Source organism: Epinephelus moara, chromosome 13, assembly GCF_006386435.1.
Source record: "Epinephelus moara isolate mb chromosome 13, YSFRI_EMoa_1.0, whole genome shotgun sequence".
NCBI lineage: Eukaryota > Metazoa > Chordata > Actinopteri > Perciformes > Serranidae > Epinephelus > Epinephelus moara.
The window spans coordinates 7,143,274-7,158,328 of record NC_065518.1 but is presented as its reverse complement, the minus strand read 5'-3'; the positions used below and the strand labels follow the sequence as shown (position 1 = coordinate 7,158,328).

The 15,055-nt window shown below is 40.3% G+C and overlaps 1 protein-coding gene across 1 annotated transcript in view; it reads left to right on the top strand.

The window, feature by feature from the left end:
* The first annotated feature begins 3,545 nt into the window (after positions 1-3,545).
* LOC126400323 (ankyrin-3-like) overlaps positions 3,546-15,055 on the top strand; it is a 236,498-nt gene continuing 224,988 nt past the window's right edge. Inside the window, exon 1 of the mRNA XM_050060947.1 lies at positions 3,546-3,697. Coding sequence (XP_049916904.1) covers positions 3,662-3,697 — 36 coding nt within the window. The 5' untranslated portion in view covers positions 3,546-3,661. The remainder of the gene's footprint in view (positions 3,698-15,055) is intronic.

Here is a 15,055-nt window from a genome sequence, read left to right as displayed (position 1 = left end):
GCCAATATCACACACAATAAGTGAAATGTAAGGGTAATCTAAGGATGGAGAACAAAGCTGAACTTCTATCGGACATTTAACAGACAAAATCTCGTGTCCACACTACAATAAAACATGCACACAGTATCACTGCTCCTGACGAACATCCACATAGTCTGAACTGTTCCCAAAGTTCAACTAAGGCAAAATGTTTCTGCTGTTTGTTTGCTCACACTGCCCTCATGTGTCACAACACAAACATTACAGGTACAGATGAGCTCTATACTGCAGTATATTCAGCTGTGTCACTGACATTACTGAGAGAAATGAATGACAAAATGGCATCAGTGGGCCAGTGATATTTCACATCATTTGTACAGGATTGTCCAGTTGATCGTTTCTGCAACACTCCCAAACATGCCGAAAATATGTTGAACTGACAACCTGCTCATGGAGTCCGCCCACTGTCCACCCTCACCTGCATGCTGGTGAATCTACCTCCTAGTTTCTCTTGGCGTAAAATAGTGAGGATTATAATTATGGGCTAATCTTAGTTATTGTTACACAAATAAAATATACATTCATTCATTTTACGTAACTGCACCTATCCCAGCTGACATTGGGCGAGAGGCAGGGTTCACCCTGGACAGGTCACCAGGCTGACACAGGGCTGACACAGAGACAGACAACCATTCACACCTACGGACAATTTAGATTCAGTAATTAACCTGCATGTCTTTGGACTGTGGGAGGAAGCTGGAGTACCCAGAGGAAACCCACGCTGACACGGGGGGAGCATGCAAACTCACCCACTCCCGCTGGGTTCGAACCAGGAACCTTCTTGCAGTGATTCGACAATAGCCATATTTCCATCAGCCTGTTTAGATGCGCATCTAGAAGTATCGCATCGGAAAATTATGATGGAAACGCCAAAATTCGAATTAAAATCCCCTGATTCGCACAAACTAAAATACGCTCGCTTTAGCCGGGTTTTGGTTGATTCGAAAAAATGTTGATTCGCAAAACGGGGGATGGAAACAGTTATGTTCGAATTAAGTCTGACGTAGCGCACCTCTCTCCATGGTGATATCCACACTCCGGGTCGGGAAGGCGGTAATGCATTTACAAGCTGGTTGCCAACCGCCAGAAAACGTAGAAGAAGAAGAATGCAAGACTTGTTTTGTTTCCGGTTCTGCGGAAAACTTGCGCAAGTTCGTAGTTTTCACCAAAGTCCGTACATTTAATGGAAACACACAGGATTCATATTTCTTTAAATGCGCATTTCCCAATGATTCGAATCACTTTTGGATGGAAACATAGCTACTGCTAACCACTGCACCACCGTGCAACCTAACGACTACACAGTAGATTATATGATAGTAAAACAATGACAGCGAATGTTTCACTGCATAATGACAACTTTTACTTTAAAAACTTTGAGTTCATTTTGCTGATGACACTGACTTTTACCTCAGTAAGGTTTTGAATGCAGTACATGAAATAATCTCGGTCTTCAAGTGCAATCCACTACTTCTTAGTGCAAAACTCCATTTGTTGAGTACAGCTCAATACAGCCTTTCCTAAAAACTATTTATTTCTGATTTTATGAATGATTATATTGTCTGTTTTTTTTACATGCTTGTTTTATTGACTTGTTTAATCACCTGATCAGCTGTACTATATTGTTGTACAATGACAGTAAAGGCTTTCAATTCTATTCCAGGATGTCTATAGGTATCAGTTACTTAAATTTAATGCTTCTTAAGTAGTGTTGTGTCGTTCGCGAACGACTCGTTCAAAAAAACGGATCTTTTGAGTGAACGTACTGAACTGAATCACTTCTGGAACTGATTCGTTCATTTCTCAGTTCAGTTGAGCTCAGCAGCAAGCATGCAGGCTGGGAGTGGAACTGCCGATTCGGTCCGTACGAACGATGATTCACTCGCGAGTCGCGAGGCAGCCAGGGTGCAGGGAGGGACTGCCTACCGCGTCACGAATCACTCAGTGAACAAATCACTCGGTGAATGTCGTAACCCTGATCTCTGAGTGATTCAAATAATTTCTTCTCAGCGATACACTTTCATAGGGACCATTTTCTCCAAGCTAACGGCTAATGTAGCCAGGAGTCAAGCCACATGAACACAATCACACACCTCCCCATTGTTTTAACAGACATAGTTTCCAGATAAACAAACTTAAAACGTTGGCCAGTAATGGGACTCACCAGTGCAGGGCAGACACAGTGTATCAGTTCAGTGAGTCTGACTATGCAGTACACAGTCAGGGCTCCTCCTGCCAAGCACTGAACGATTCGGTGAACGAATCTTTTTTAAGAACTGATTCTAGTGATTCAGTAATATTTAAAGAACTGCTTTGCCCATCACTATTCTTAAGGTCCTTTCAAGACTGATTTTTGGACAAATCATCATTTTCTTATTTAAGCATTATGGGTACTTATAAAGGTATGTAGTATATGTGATCCCGAGCAGAGGCAGGTTTTATATGGGAATATGGTTTTTAGATTGAGTTAGGTTCATCTACATCAGGGGTGTCCAAACTTTTTTGAATGGGGGCCCGATACAACAAGGTGAAAATACCTGGGGGCCAACTGCCGATACAACAAGGTGAAAATACCTGGGGGCCAACTGATTCTCACATCAAATGGGTTTAAAAAAAAAGTGAGACAAATGCAACCATTTTTATCTTTTAATGAACTATTAGAATGTGATGTCTGCCTACAAACTGTATGATATCATTGTGAGGTGAAGGGTAAAAATGCAAAGTAATCTTGCTTGATTAACCATTATTGTGTAAAGGGCCACATATGATATATTTTGAAAGTCAAGCCGAGGGCCGATTAAAACTGGTCTGCGGGCCACAATTGGCCCCCGGGCCAGACTTTGGACATGCCTGATCTACATTTTGCAAACAGGTAAGTGCAAGTGTGAAGTTAAAAAGACAGTATGAGGCTCAGTGGTAGGCGTAAAGATTTGTGACATCAGAAATGTGAACAAACAAAAGAGCTTGACTCATTTTGACTAAAAGAAATTAAATAATGGATAAATTAGATAAACTGGGTGTGACCTCACAAATTTAAATGCAAGTCTTTTAAGGCCATATATTTATAAAATATAAAATATAATATAAAATAGAATTTAAGACCCTTTAAGGACCTGCAGACACCCTGTATTCTGTTCTATTCTACATATTATTCATACAGAATCATACATCTTATTGACAGACGAGTAGGCCAAAATAAATAGACATAAGTCCCTCCTCAGTGCTTTAAAATAATTTGACATGTCCCCCCTTATGAGTAACGAACAGTCCCTTAGTTACTACACTGTCTGTTCATGTGAAGCTCATGTGATCAATGCCGCCACCTTGTGGTTGCTTTTGTCTCTGCTCCTCTCAGACAGTCCCCCCGTGCTGCAGCTGGATCAGCTCCGCGTCACCTGGAGTTTACACCGGGACAACCCGCCGCTCTCCCCGCTCACCTCCCCCTGTCTCCGGACCCCTGAGGACAGGAGTCCCCTCAGTGTGTCACAGACTGGAGCTTCACGCAGATGTCACCTCCTCCTGTGTGTTTAAAACTACTGTACAGTCGGTGTAAGGATTAGTCTGGTTCCTCCTCAACTCCTGTGATTCAAACCTACCTGTGAACCGGAGCAGCTTCTCCAACATGGCTTCTTCCGCCACAGGTGACCGCGAAGAGCAGGTAAGAGGAGTTTAACTTCTGCTGCTGCTGCTCAGAGTAACAGGTCTCCGTGTTAATGTCAGGATTCAACTACTGGTGTGGTTTGTTGTGGATATGACACACTAAGGATGAGGAGCGGGTTTGTTTCCTTAAAGTTCCTAAATGAAAGTTTTATTTTCGTCTGCGGGGGAAAGCAGAAATAGTAAAAATCTTGCTAATTATTTCCTCACAAATGCACTTATTCACTTTGACATGGAATTAGTGCCATCCTCAAACTGTGACGGGAGTCTGGTTGTGTTTGTGTTGTTTTTTTGTTAGTCTGAGATTCATTCGAGTCAACAGGAGAGGTTTACTTTCACTTGCTGATGTGACTCTGACTGATGAAATGTCGCTGGACATAATTGTCTTTACATGGATTTCTGCAGCATACAGCTCAGAGAAACTTGATTTACTTATAAAAATGAGTATAATGGCTGAAATAATAACATTAAAGGACCCTATCATGGTGTTGTCTTGACCCTAGTTTCAGGCTGCCCTCAGACCTAGAGTCGTCTCCTTTGGTCTGAATCAGGGACTAGTTTTGCAACAAAGCTGTATAACTGCCTAGAGTTGGTTCGTGTTCTCACGGCAGCATTTACAAGCGGACCAGATAAAATGCCTTGTGTGAGAAAGCTGCTCTTGATTGGTCAGAATTTCCATGAGGGAAAAATCCAGGAAGTAACCCAAACAGTGTGTCATGTGACTGCAGTTGGTTCAGATCCAGGTCGGAACACATTCTCACCACAAACGAACCGCACCAGAGTTCGTTTGTAACTGGACCGAGACCACCTCTTCAAGAAGGTCTTGGTCCGGTTGTTTTGGTGCACACCTGACTGTGACTACTGTGTTCACACCTGCCCAAACGAACCGCACTGATTGGGCAAACGAACTTGAGTTCAATTGAATCGAACCACACAGGGCAGGTGTGAAAGCACCCTTAGCTCCTTAACAGTGTTCTGTATACTTTTACAATATACAAAAACTGAGACCTTCCAACTCAACCTATGGACAAGAAATGGAGTCCGCTAACATTAACAAACAACCGGCACCCACCACAACACAGAGTTCACATACATTTTGCAGCAGCAGCCCGGTGGAGACGGACCTTCACTTAGTACCTTTAAGTAACTCGAATTCAGTCAGAGCAAGATCAAGTGCCCAAGTGCTGGGGGTCTGATACCAGACTGCCCTCTCAACTATCCTGAGTCCTAGCTGGATCAACAAACTTTATGTTGCTGCTGTGACACAAGTTAAGGCCTTTGCACACTGTGTCCGTTTTATCGTCTGAAATTGTCGTACGTGTTAAAATAAGTACGACCTCACATTGCGTCAGTCACGTTTGCGCACTCCAAATCTCTAGTTTGTCATTAAAGTTTTTGAACAGGTAAGATTTTCTGCATTTTTCACATCTGTCAAAAGCCTGCGAATTTTTACGTTGTGTTACTTACACAAGTTTGAATGACAAGAATATTTTGTTTTGACTCGCTTCATACACGGCAGTTACTCACGTCACATGCTAATGAAATCGCTAAATCAGTGACTGAAGTTCAGCTGGTACATCCTTGGCGTCATATGTCCCCACAGGATCTCAGTGCTAATTGGGTTTCGCATCGCAAATTGGTTGCTGAAGTCCAGATTTTTCAACTCTCGCGAATAAACGTATGGTGTGAAATCAGGCTTCTAGCTTTGTCTGCGCCATTTATTTCGCGTCCATCGTGCCGCCCGACTGGAATTTGTGTCTAATCGCATCTTAACATTGACTTTACATGTAATTCACTCCCACAAATTGTTTTATTTGACTGAAAATTAGTGAACACTCTACAGTATCATTTTCAGCAGGTCAGATAGTAATATTCATGGTGTAACGTGACTCCTGTCTACAGCTAAGCGTGGCCACTTCCTGTGTCCACTTCCTGTTCTCACATGGTCCAGTCATATAGGTTTTGATTTATTTTGACAAGGTGCAGCTCCTAATAGAGTTTCATGTTTGTTCATATTTTATTTCTGCCACTAAACGACCAATAAAATCTTGCCGACTAATGACCTTTCTGGGCGACTAACGTTTAGTCGACTATTAGGGGGCAGCCTTAAGGATGAGGATTGAGAAGATCTAAGAATGAAAATGTAAACAGTTTCTTTAGAGCAGAACAAACAATATTCTACCCATCAGAGAAGAAAAATCTAATCCTGTTAGTAGTAGAGTGAGTAGAATATACGAGACCTTTATGGATCATTTTATTATACCAGGAAATATTATGTGCACTCCGAAGATTGTTGCCAGTTTCAGACTTTGAACACATCATGAATAGTTGTGATTTGCAAATTCATTGTTGTGGGTAACGAGTTCATGAGGGGAATCCTCTTTGAGCTGAGTGCAAGTGGTGAAATGAAACTGGGAAATGCATGACAAGGTCAAACAGTGACCTCTTGCCTGCATTTAGGGGCTGTTAATTAATAAATATGCATAGATAGCTTTACATTCATTTTAAATTCCTACTATACTGCTGAATGATTTCTTTAAGCTACACTGTGTGTTGTTGTGTGTGTGTGTGTTTCAGCCTGTGCGTCTGTGGTTCCTCCTTCTATCCATTAATGTTTGACCACAGATTGTAATGGGGAATACGAGCTTTCTTACTGCTGCTGGTAATAACTGCCTGTTGTCAGGACACTGTGCAGGTTTATTGTGGCAGAGCAAACACAGTGAGACTCCACCTATGTCCTGGTCTGAAAGCAAATGGACAACACAGTGATTACGCTTCACCTGCAGCCTGCAGAGCTGCGTGTGCATGTAGCGCAGGCCGGTCTGATGAAAAGACACAGCATCAAGGTGTTTGGAAGTTAATTTTTCCTTTTATTTTATCATTACACTGCAAATGCTTCTTACCTGAAACAAATAATCTGCCTGTCTGGTTGAATCTTATCAGAAATGGTTCGTCCTCATTCATGCCTTATTGTTGTCATATTCATGCTCATGGTTTGGCTAGTTTTTGGAAATAGAGTGTTACCATCTTATGTCACCATCAACAACTGGTTTCAGCAACAGCTCAACTGATAACAGATTTTTGAGGCCAATACCAAGTGATATTTGAGAGTTTAAAAAATGTGGTTCCTCAGGATGCGTGATAATATCGTCACGTCATCTGTGTTGGCTGATATTGGTCGACTGTGACTCAGAGGTAGAGCAGGTCGTCCACTAATTGGAAGATCGGCGGTTCGCTTCCTGGATCTTCCAAGATACTGACCTCAAATTGCTCCTGATGGCTGTTCCATCGGTGTGTGAGTGCGGTGGTAGCACAGGTGGCACCTTGTATGGTAGCCTCGGCCATGTGACATGTAGTGTAAAAGCACTTTGAGTGGTCGGAAGACAAGAAAAGCGCTATACAAGTGCAGTCAATTTAAAATGAAGTATCAGAATCCGCCAACATGCTCAAACATATATTCAACTGAACTGAACTTTAACTTTTATCCACTGTGTTTCTGCATACATGACGTCAACTCATCAACGCTTGTACCAGAATTTTCTTTGACTTAACGAGTTGTTCTGACTCGAGGGGGTAATTTTACCAATCGGGAGCTCATTTTTCTGATTATTCTGACACCACGTGAATGCAGCGTTATTGTCGCATTAACTACCAATCTAAGCTAACACGCCTGCTAACTGGCTGTAAAAGGTGTCGATTTGCATCACTTGTTTTTCCCTCTTTGGTAAATTTGTATTGAACAAAATGTTATGTAATGTTGTCTTCGGCGGCGGATACGTGTTGTTCAGCCTCGGCGATATGTCCGCTGCATTCAGTGTCAGTTGGAACGATAATACACCGTCCTTTTCAGCACGAAAGTCTTGTTTGTAGGATTGTATGGCGTACAGAATGTCCGTGATGGAGGGACTTTCTGTGCTCTTTGCGCAGACAGTGTAACCTGTCTGCAAAGGGCTCGCACCGCTCCCCTCTCCCAAATCTGAGCCCGGCGCATCGTCTTTCTGAAAACGTCGTTCGATTGTCCTATTTTTGTCCTTGTTTCCTTTCTGTGGCAAATTCACTTGCAGCACGTCGATACACAACATTCATGGCACTCTTGATGCAGAATGAGATCATTGAAGTAATTTTAGATTTAGCAATAGAGCAGGTGTAACCACGACTACTCAGTGCGCCACCATCACCGGACGTTGTGTAATGTTGAGCAAAATGCCAGAGGAAGGTTAACAGAACAGTAGAGAGAAAAGAATAAAGACAGTCTCTGGGGTTGTTGTGAGAAAACTTCAAGTATTAAGAGTTGGATGGCAGTTTTGTCGAGCTAGGCGTGTCGAGTGTCGATTTTTCGGCGGACCGGGTTTAGCATTAGCTTGACCTTCAGTGGCTAACGCTATCTCTGTTGATGGTGGAGTGTGAGGTGAGGTGAGCAGAGTATTTTATTCTCACATGATACTGCTTGCTAATCGCTCGTGTCATATCCAAGTCCATCTTTCCTTCTGTGTTTAAAAACTCCAACATACATCCAGACGTTTGATTTAAACGCAGATGCTGCATTTCTGATTTCTTTCTCTGGTGCCTCCATCTTTATTTTGAAGAACTTCCTGCTAAATGCTGCTGACTGAGACCTCTGCTGACCTCACCAGGGAAAAAAACATCAGCACCATCTAGTGGCATGAAAAAGCAACTGATTTTTTATTATTCTAGCATTAAAAGTTAATTAATTAAAATGTGTATTTGCATGTATATAATAAAAGATTGATATTTGGCATCCATGTATCGATACAATATCACAATGCAAAGTATCGCGATACTTTACTGTATCGATCCCCCCCCCCACCCTATAATATAATGATTAATAACAACTTTTAAAGGTCACGAGAACACAAAAGGTCAGCCCGGTCGGCCGGCAAAATCATTCTAGTTCCTGCATTAATTTATTCTACATGAGCCTTTTCATTAATCGCTGTCATTGTGGTGGGAACAGTCCAGTTCAGCTGACTCAGCGTGCAGCACGCAGGGAGGGGTCGGGGGGGGTTGAGCTTACTGATTCACCCACACAGGCTCTCAGCGCTCAGTGCAGGGGATTGTAATGGTATGAGTAAACATGACCTCAGTTGTGGTGAGGTAATGTCAAGTCAGTTTAGTGTTTGTTTGCGGAGAGGATGAAGATGTGACTTGGTAAACACACATTGATGGTGTCAGACAGCAGTTCTGATTATATCACACACTGAGATGAATAAAGTGTGATATGGATGTATTTCTGTTTGCATCAGTTGTACTGTTTGTTGTGTGTGTGTGTGTGTGTGTGTGTGTGTGTGTGCTGGTCTGTGACTAGCTGAGGCAGATACACACAGTCCGTGCTGAGACAGACCAGAGCCTGTGATGACTGAATAGTCGCCATTGACAAAGAGTCACAGATACAAGGAAGATGCCAGAATATATGAAGTCTCTATTTACTGAGGATTTGCAGCTTTTTAGACACCAAACATTTAAAGTACATGTGTCCATATTTAGCACAGAACCACACTGAGCGGTTTGCACCAGTAAACTTGAAGAAAGACAGTATTGAGTTTAGGGTTTTAAGGTATACCGTGATATTAAAATTAACAGTTATCATACCGTGTACATTAGCTTATCTACGATATTGAAAAAAAATGCAACTACATGGAAAATCTCAAATTTAGTCTAGTTATTTTCAAAAGGGAGACTTTTTACACAAACTTCCATTTGAGAAAAATGTTCTCACGAGGAGTTGCAGCTCAACTTTATTTTACTTTTGACAAACTTTCATTAAAAAAAGGTGTCATGTTTCAATTATAGTAATAAAGCATGTGTTTAACCAAAAATAACCCCTCTGGTGTAATTTCTTTAAGAGTCATTTTGACTTATAATAATAACTATTTTTTGAGACAGTTATCGTATCTCATATCATGGTCTGGGGCTGCTCAGCCCAAAAAAATGCAGGATGTGGGAGGAGGGAATGGACATTTACACAAAAACTCTCAGAAAACACTCAGTCTGAAACTAAAATGTTATGTCTGAGAAATGAAATCTTATTTTGGGACACTTTATGTCAATTAGAGAGATGTCGAGTCATGGACTTTGTCATTTTTTCTGCCAGGGGTTCCGTGCCCCTACCCTCCGAACAGGCGGACATTAATTGACATTTTAAGTGAAAATGGACAACTTTTCAGCAAACTTAGCTAGCGTGCTAGCAAGGCTGGCTAATGCTGGCAGCCAGAAACAAACAACTATGATTTATTGTCCGATAATTAAAACAAAGAGCATGTTTTCTTGCGGTGGTCCTTCTACAATGAGCAGTGGTCGAAGTTACTGTATTCCATTATGATCGGGAAGTTGGTTGATACCCAGATGCTAGCTAGCGTTAGCATAGCTAGCTAACTGAAGTGAATAGCTGTATTAAAAACTGGTAACTTTTTGACTGATGGGGGGTTGATTCAAAAAAATGATTGACAGATAACCGCCCACTCAAGCTCACGCATGCACACGTCTAAAACGATGGTACTCTCTTCCCATATCCAGAAAAGCAATTAAAACTATCAACAAGTTAAATTTTGACGGAAATCCCACTATTGAAAGAAAGCAACTTTGGTGAAAGATTTTAAAGATGGTGGGCTACACTCCCATTGACTTTGACTGTATTAACGTAATGTAACAATAACAGTTTCTAGGACACAAAGACCATAGTTCACTTATTTTTCGCCTGTCAGTTTAGCAATGCGTTTTTTGGAGCAGCATCTTAATATCAAGAGACTTAAACAAATCCTTGCATTTCTCCAGGTTTGGTTTCAACTAATAATTTACTTTAAGGCGTTCTGTATAATTTCATATAAATATCAACCTTCAGAACCTTGTCTACAACAGTCACCATCACAGTCAAGGCCTTTATTCCACAGACACCAATAAAGTTTTGATATGAAGTAATAAATGTGCAGATACAAGTAATGATTAACCTGCTTTGTTCTTTGTTTACGGCACAAAAGCTCAACTTTATCTGTTAAACATTGACAATATGAGGAAGGTTTTCACTCCAAACAAATATATTTACATCCTGTAAAGTTCTCTGAGACTAAATGTGTTTTGTCATTTTGGGCTTTAAATAAAATTGACTTGGAAGTTGGATATAAAAAAACAGGATTAGTTTGTCAATTCAGAAAACTGCCCCCATCAGATGACATCTTTTATAAGTGTAGGTTGTAAGCTGTTTAATAATATAGAATAAACATTTAATTTAACTCACGTCTAACTAACAGACTGTGCTGTGGTAGTTAAATGTGAAACAGATCCCTCAGGGACTTTGTTTTATCTAAACTTCTCAGCTCTGTTTTGAATTTATGATAGCAAAGGTCAAATAAACTTCAGGATCCAGAAACAATAATGATGTTGGTTTAGGCAAAGCTCCAGGTGGGTCAGCAGATACGGTTTGGACGTGACGGAGCAATTTAGATGCTGCAGTTGTGAAATGTTTAAAGGAACATGGGGCTGTGTTTGTTCTGATAAATGTAAAATGATGCAGCAACATTTCAGCAATGAAACTTTGACATGATTTAGAAAGAGTAGTGAAATGGAAACGACACTGTGGGTGAGCAGCAAAAACATGACTGACAAAAGAACATCTGCACATTGAAAGAATGGACGTATGAATGACTGAATGAATGAATGAGAACCAGTGTGTAATGACAGAATCATAGGGTCGTAGCACAGACTGACACCAGGGTGTTGTACAGTCGGGGTGTATCTGTGCCTCTGTTATGTCTTTATCAATGAGTCAACGTGAACACTGAGCGTCGGTCACAGTCACATGAATGAATGGGTTTGTCGACGCCTGTTGCCATCGAGGAACACGTCTGCCACACTGGTGGAAGATGTACTCTGATTCTAAAAATGGAAGTACCGTCTGCTAAAGTACTTAAAGTAAAACTACTTAATATGCAGAATATCTTCTTTCAAAGTGTTATATTATGAAAGAATATGACATTATTCCAGTATTAATAACAAATACAGGTAAGAAAAATTTAATTTAATTTAATTTAATTTAATTCAGTTCAATTTCGCACTCAAACATGGATTTTTTTATATGCTGCATTATCAGGGCGATGTTAGCTGATTTTATGCTGCAAAAAATCTGATTTTTTTGCAGCATTTTCTATCTATATCTGATAAATGTTTTCAAGCTTAATAGTTTTGTTTATATATTTTATTTGTGGTTATTATTTAAAACAATTTAAATGTCAGACCCCAGTTTATGGAATGCCATTTAAGTCAATATTAAATAAATAAGTAATTGAATAAAAACATACATAAATAAAGAAAGATGGTTATAAAATAAATCCTGAAGTAAATAAATGTGGAATTATCAAATAAAAAATCCCCTGAAATAAATAGTAGCCTTTAAATAAAAAGTCCTTAAGAAATAAAATAAAATAGACTAAAATAAAATAGACTAAAATAAAATGAAATAAAATATAATAAAATGAAATAAAATAAAATGAAGTAAAAATGTATTTATTAATTTATTAAACCATACTGACTCATTTATATATTTATACATACATTTATTTATATTTTTATTGCCTAGATTCTTCGGAATTTATTGTTCAGCCATGTACATGTTTTCATAGGCATATTTATTTACATATGGACTTAAATGTTATTCCATACTTGTTGCTCTTAAACCTGTTGAACAAACTGACGTCATCAGGCCACAAACACAGTTAAACATCATATATTTCTATAGTAGCTGCAGAAGAGTCTCCAGAAACCTCCAGATGTTGCAGCTGTCGGGGTGTCGGGGGCAGGGAGAGCAGCTCGCTGGTATAAAGCGAGTCAGGATCCAACTTTCCAGCTCTGTTCCTGTCACCGTGCGGCTCACTGCGGTTGGCGATGAGACCATTTTAGGCGTGGAACCGTGTCCTTTTTGCTGCCATTAGCATTGTGTGAGTGCACCGGTCCTGAGAGACAAAGACGGATTGTAAATCAGGGGAGGTTGGAAAGTCCATCTCTTTGTGACTGGTGTTTGTGTGTCTGCTCTTTCTCAATAGTCATGTGTGTGTGTGTGTGTGTGTGTGTGTGTGTGTGAGGGATTCCTTCTCCTCTGTGTAAATGAGCCTCTTTGACTTTACGAGTGTCCGTTAACCTTTTCATCTGACACTTAACTAGTGTTCATTTGGGGTGTTGTGGAGAAACACTCATCTGATTGGTCGGTTAAGACGGATAAAACACCACTCGTAATTTTCCCAGGTTGAAACGTTCTTGTTTTTGTCCCCATTTTATCCTGAATTTGAATGCTCCGTCCTTATACGCACTGCAGAGGGTCATGATGTTACTGTACATTCAGCTCTGGGGCGTCTGTTGTGGATGTGTCAGAGCTTTATATCAAAGCCTGTGTCTTCATTCTGTAAAATCACAGCATCGTTTAATCTTGAATTTTGGGTTGTAGATAAGCCAATGCTCTTTTATACCCAAACAACAGATAAGCATACATTTTGTAAAACATTATTTTTAGGTCCTATTAAATTCATTTTTTCATGCTTCCGTGTGGGCGATAGCAGTGGCCGAAAGCATGATGTATTTGGGTTGTCCGTCTGTCCGTCCACCCCATCCTTGGGAACACTGTATCTCAAGAACTCCTCAAGGGAATTTCTCTAAATTTGGCACAATGAACTGATAAGATCTTCTGTGCTGCCTGGGGGACAATGTGTGTGAAGCATCCATCTTTTCACAGACATGGATGTGAACTGTTACCGTACGTGCACACCAAGAGTTGCAAAAGCTGCAAACCAAAATATTTTTGGCAGCTCAAGTCACTCATGACGTCATACATTTGAACGTTCGATTGTGCTTGTCAATTTAAAGGAGCTGCAAAACAGGTTACTGGCTGGAGCACAGCACCTTTGCCGGCTGCCCAGCCCCAAAAGCTAGGCTACATGAGTAAAGAAATTTGGTCAATGATAACAGAACAGAACTACTAACCCTCTGGACACAGCTTCCCACGCCTGCTCCTTTTGATTTCGGTCCCTGTATGTAAACAGGCTTGAATCATAAAGGACTCGGTGTCCAGCTACAGCAGTGATTAGCTTCTCTCTTATTTTGAAGTAGGAACGAATGTGTGGTAGGAACTACATTTTCCGAGGATGTTCTCTGGGTTCCACACAAGTGATGGACATCTACTTTTCGACTGGTGGCTGGTCATTTGCAGCTGAAATGCGTCATAGCTAATTTGCATAAAGTTCACGACTGCCCAACTTTCATCTGATTTTCTGGTCGCCAGAATGCGGACGCTTTGCAGCTTTTGCAGCTGTGGTCGCCAGTGCCCTTTGACAATGAATTGAATCGGTCGCTTTTGCAGCTCTTGGTGTGCACGGACAGTAAGAAAAACTTGACTGGTGTGTGGAGGCGTACAGCCATGGGGCAGTAATTCTAGTTTTTAATTTATATGACTTTATTAATGTTGCTTATGAATTCCTCTCTGGGGATTGGTAAAGTCTAATTGATATAATTATAACAATAGCATTTATTTGGTGATTATATTTTGTATTATTAATTTAAATCTGGAAAGTAGAAAGTGACTAAAGTTGTCAAATAAACATTGTGAAGTAAAATTACAGTGTTTCCTTTATAATTGTTGTGGAGTAGAGGTTTGCTATAAAATAGCATAAACTGGAAATACTCAAGTGAAGCACACTTACCTCAAAACTGTAAAGTACTTGAGTAAATGTACTTAGTTACTATCCACCGCTGCTTAGGCATTTCGGACCAAACAATTCTGGGAGGAACCGCCTACGGGGAGCTATCTCGAGAGCTACATTCCTTCATGCACTTTTTTTTCTGTTTGGTGAAACAACTTTGGTTTTGATGAGTTGTATTTCCACTGTCGCATGTGCTCGGTAAAGACTGGACTTCACTGTCAATCCACTTGTCCGTGTTTTTCGTTTGTCGCCTACTGCCTTAGCAAAAGGGATCCATCAATATGGTTTTAAGCTATGTTCAATATCTTTAAATATGATCATGATAAGTATGAATTGATTTTTCAGAGAACTGCATTCTTCACTTTACTTGAAGGTATCTACATAAGGGTGACATGACACTGTCATAACTATGACATGACACTCATGAACATGTCATAAACATTATGTACATGTCATAAACGTTTATGACTGCTGTCATTAAGTGTCATTCGGTGTCGGTTGTCTTGATTATGACAACTTGACATTAATCAAAGTGACATTACCAGAAATTGTCTTTGTCATGACAAGTTGACATTGTTTGGGTTGTCTTGATTATGGCAACTTGACATTAATTAAAGTGACATTACCAGAAGTTGTCTTTGTCATGACGAGTTGACATT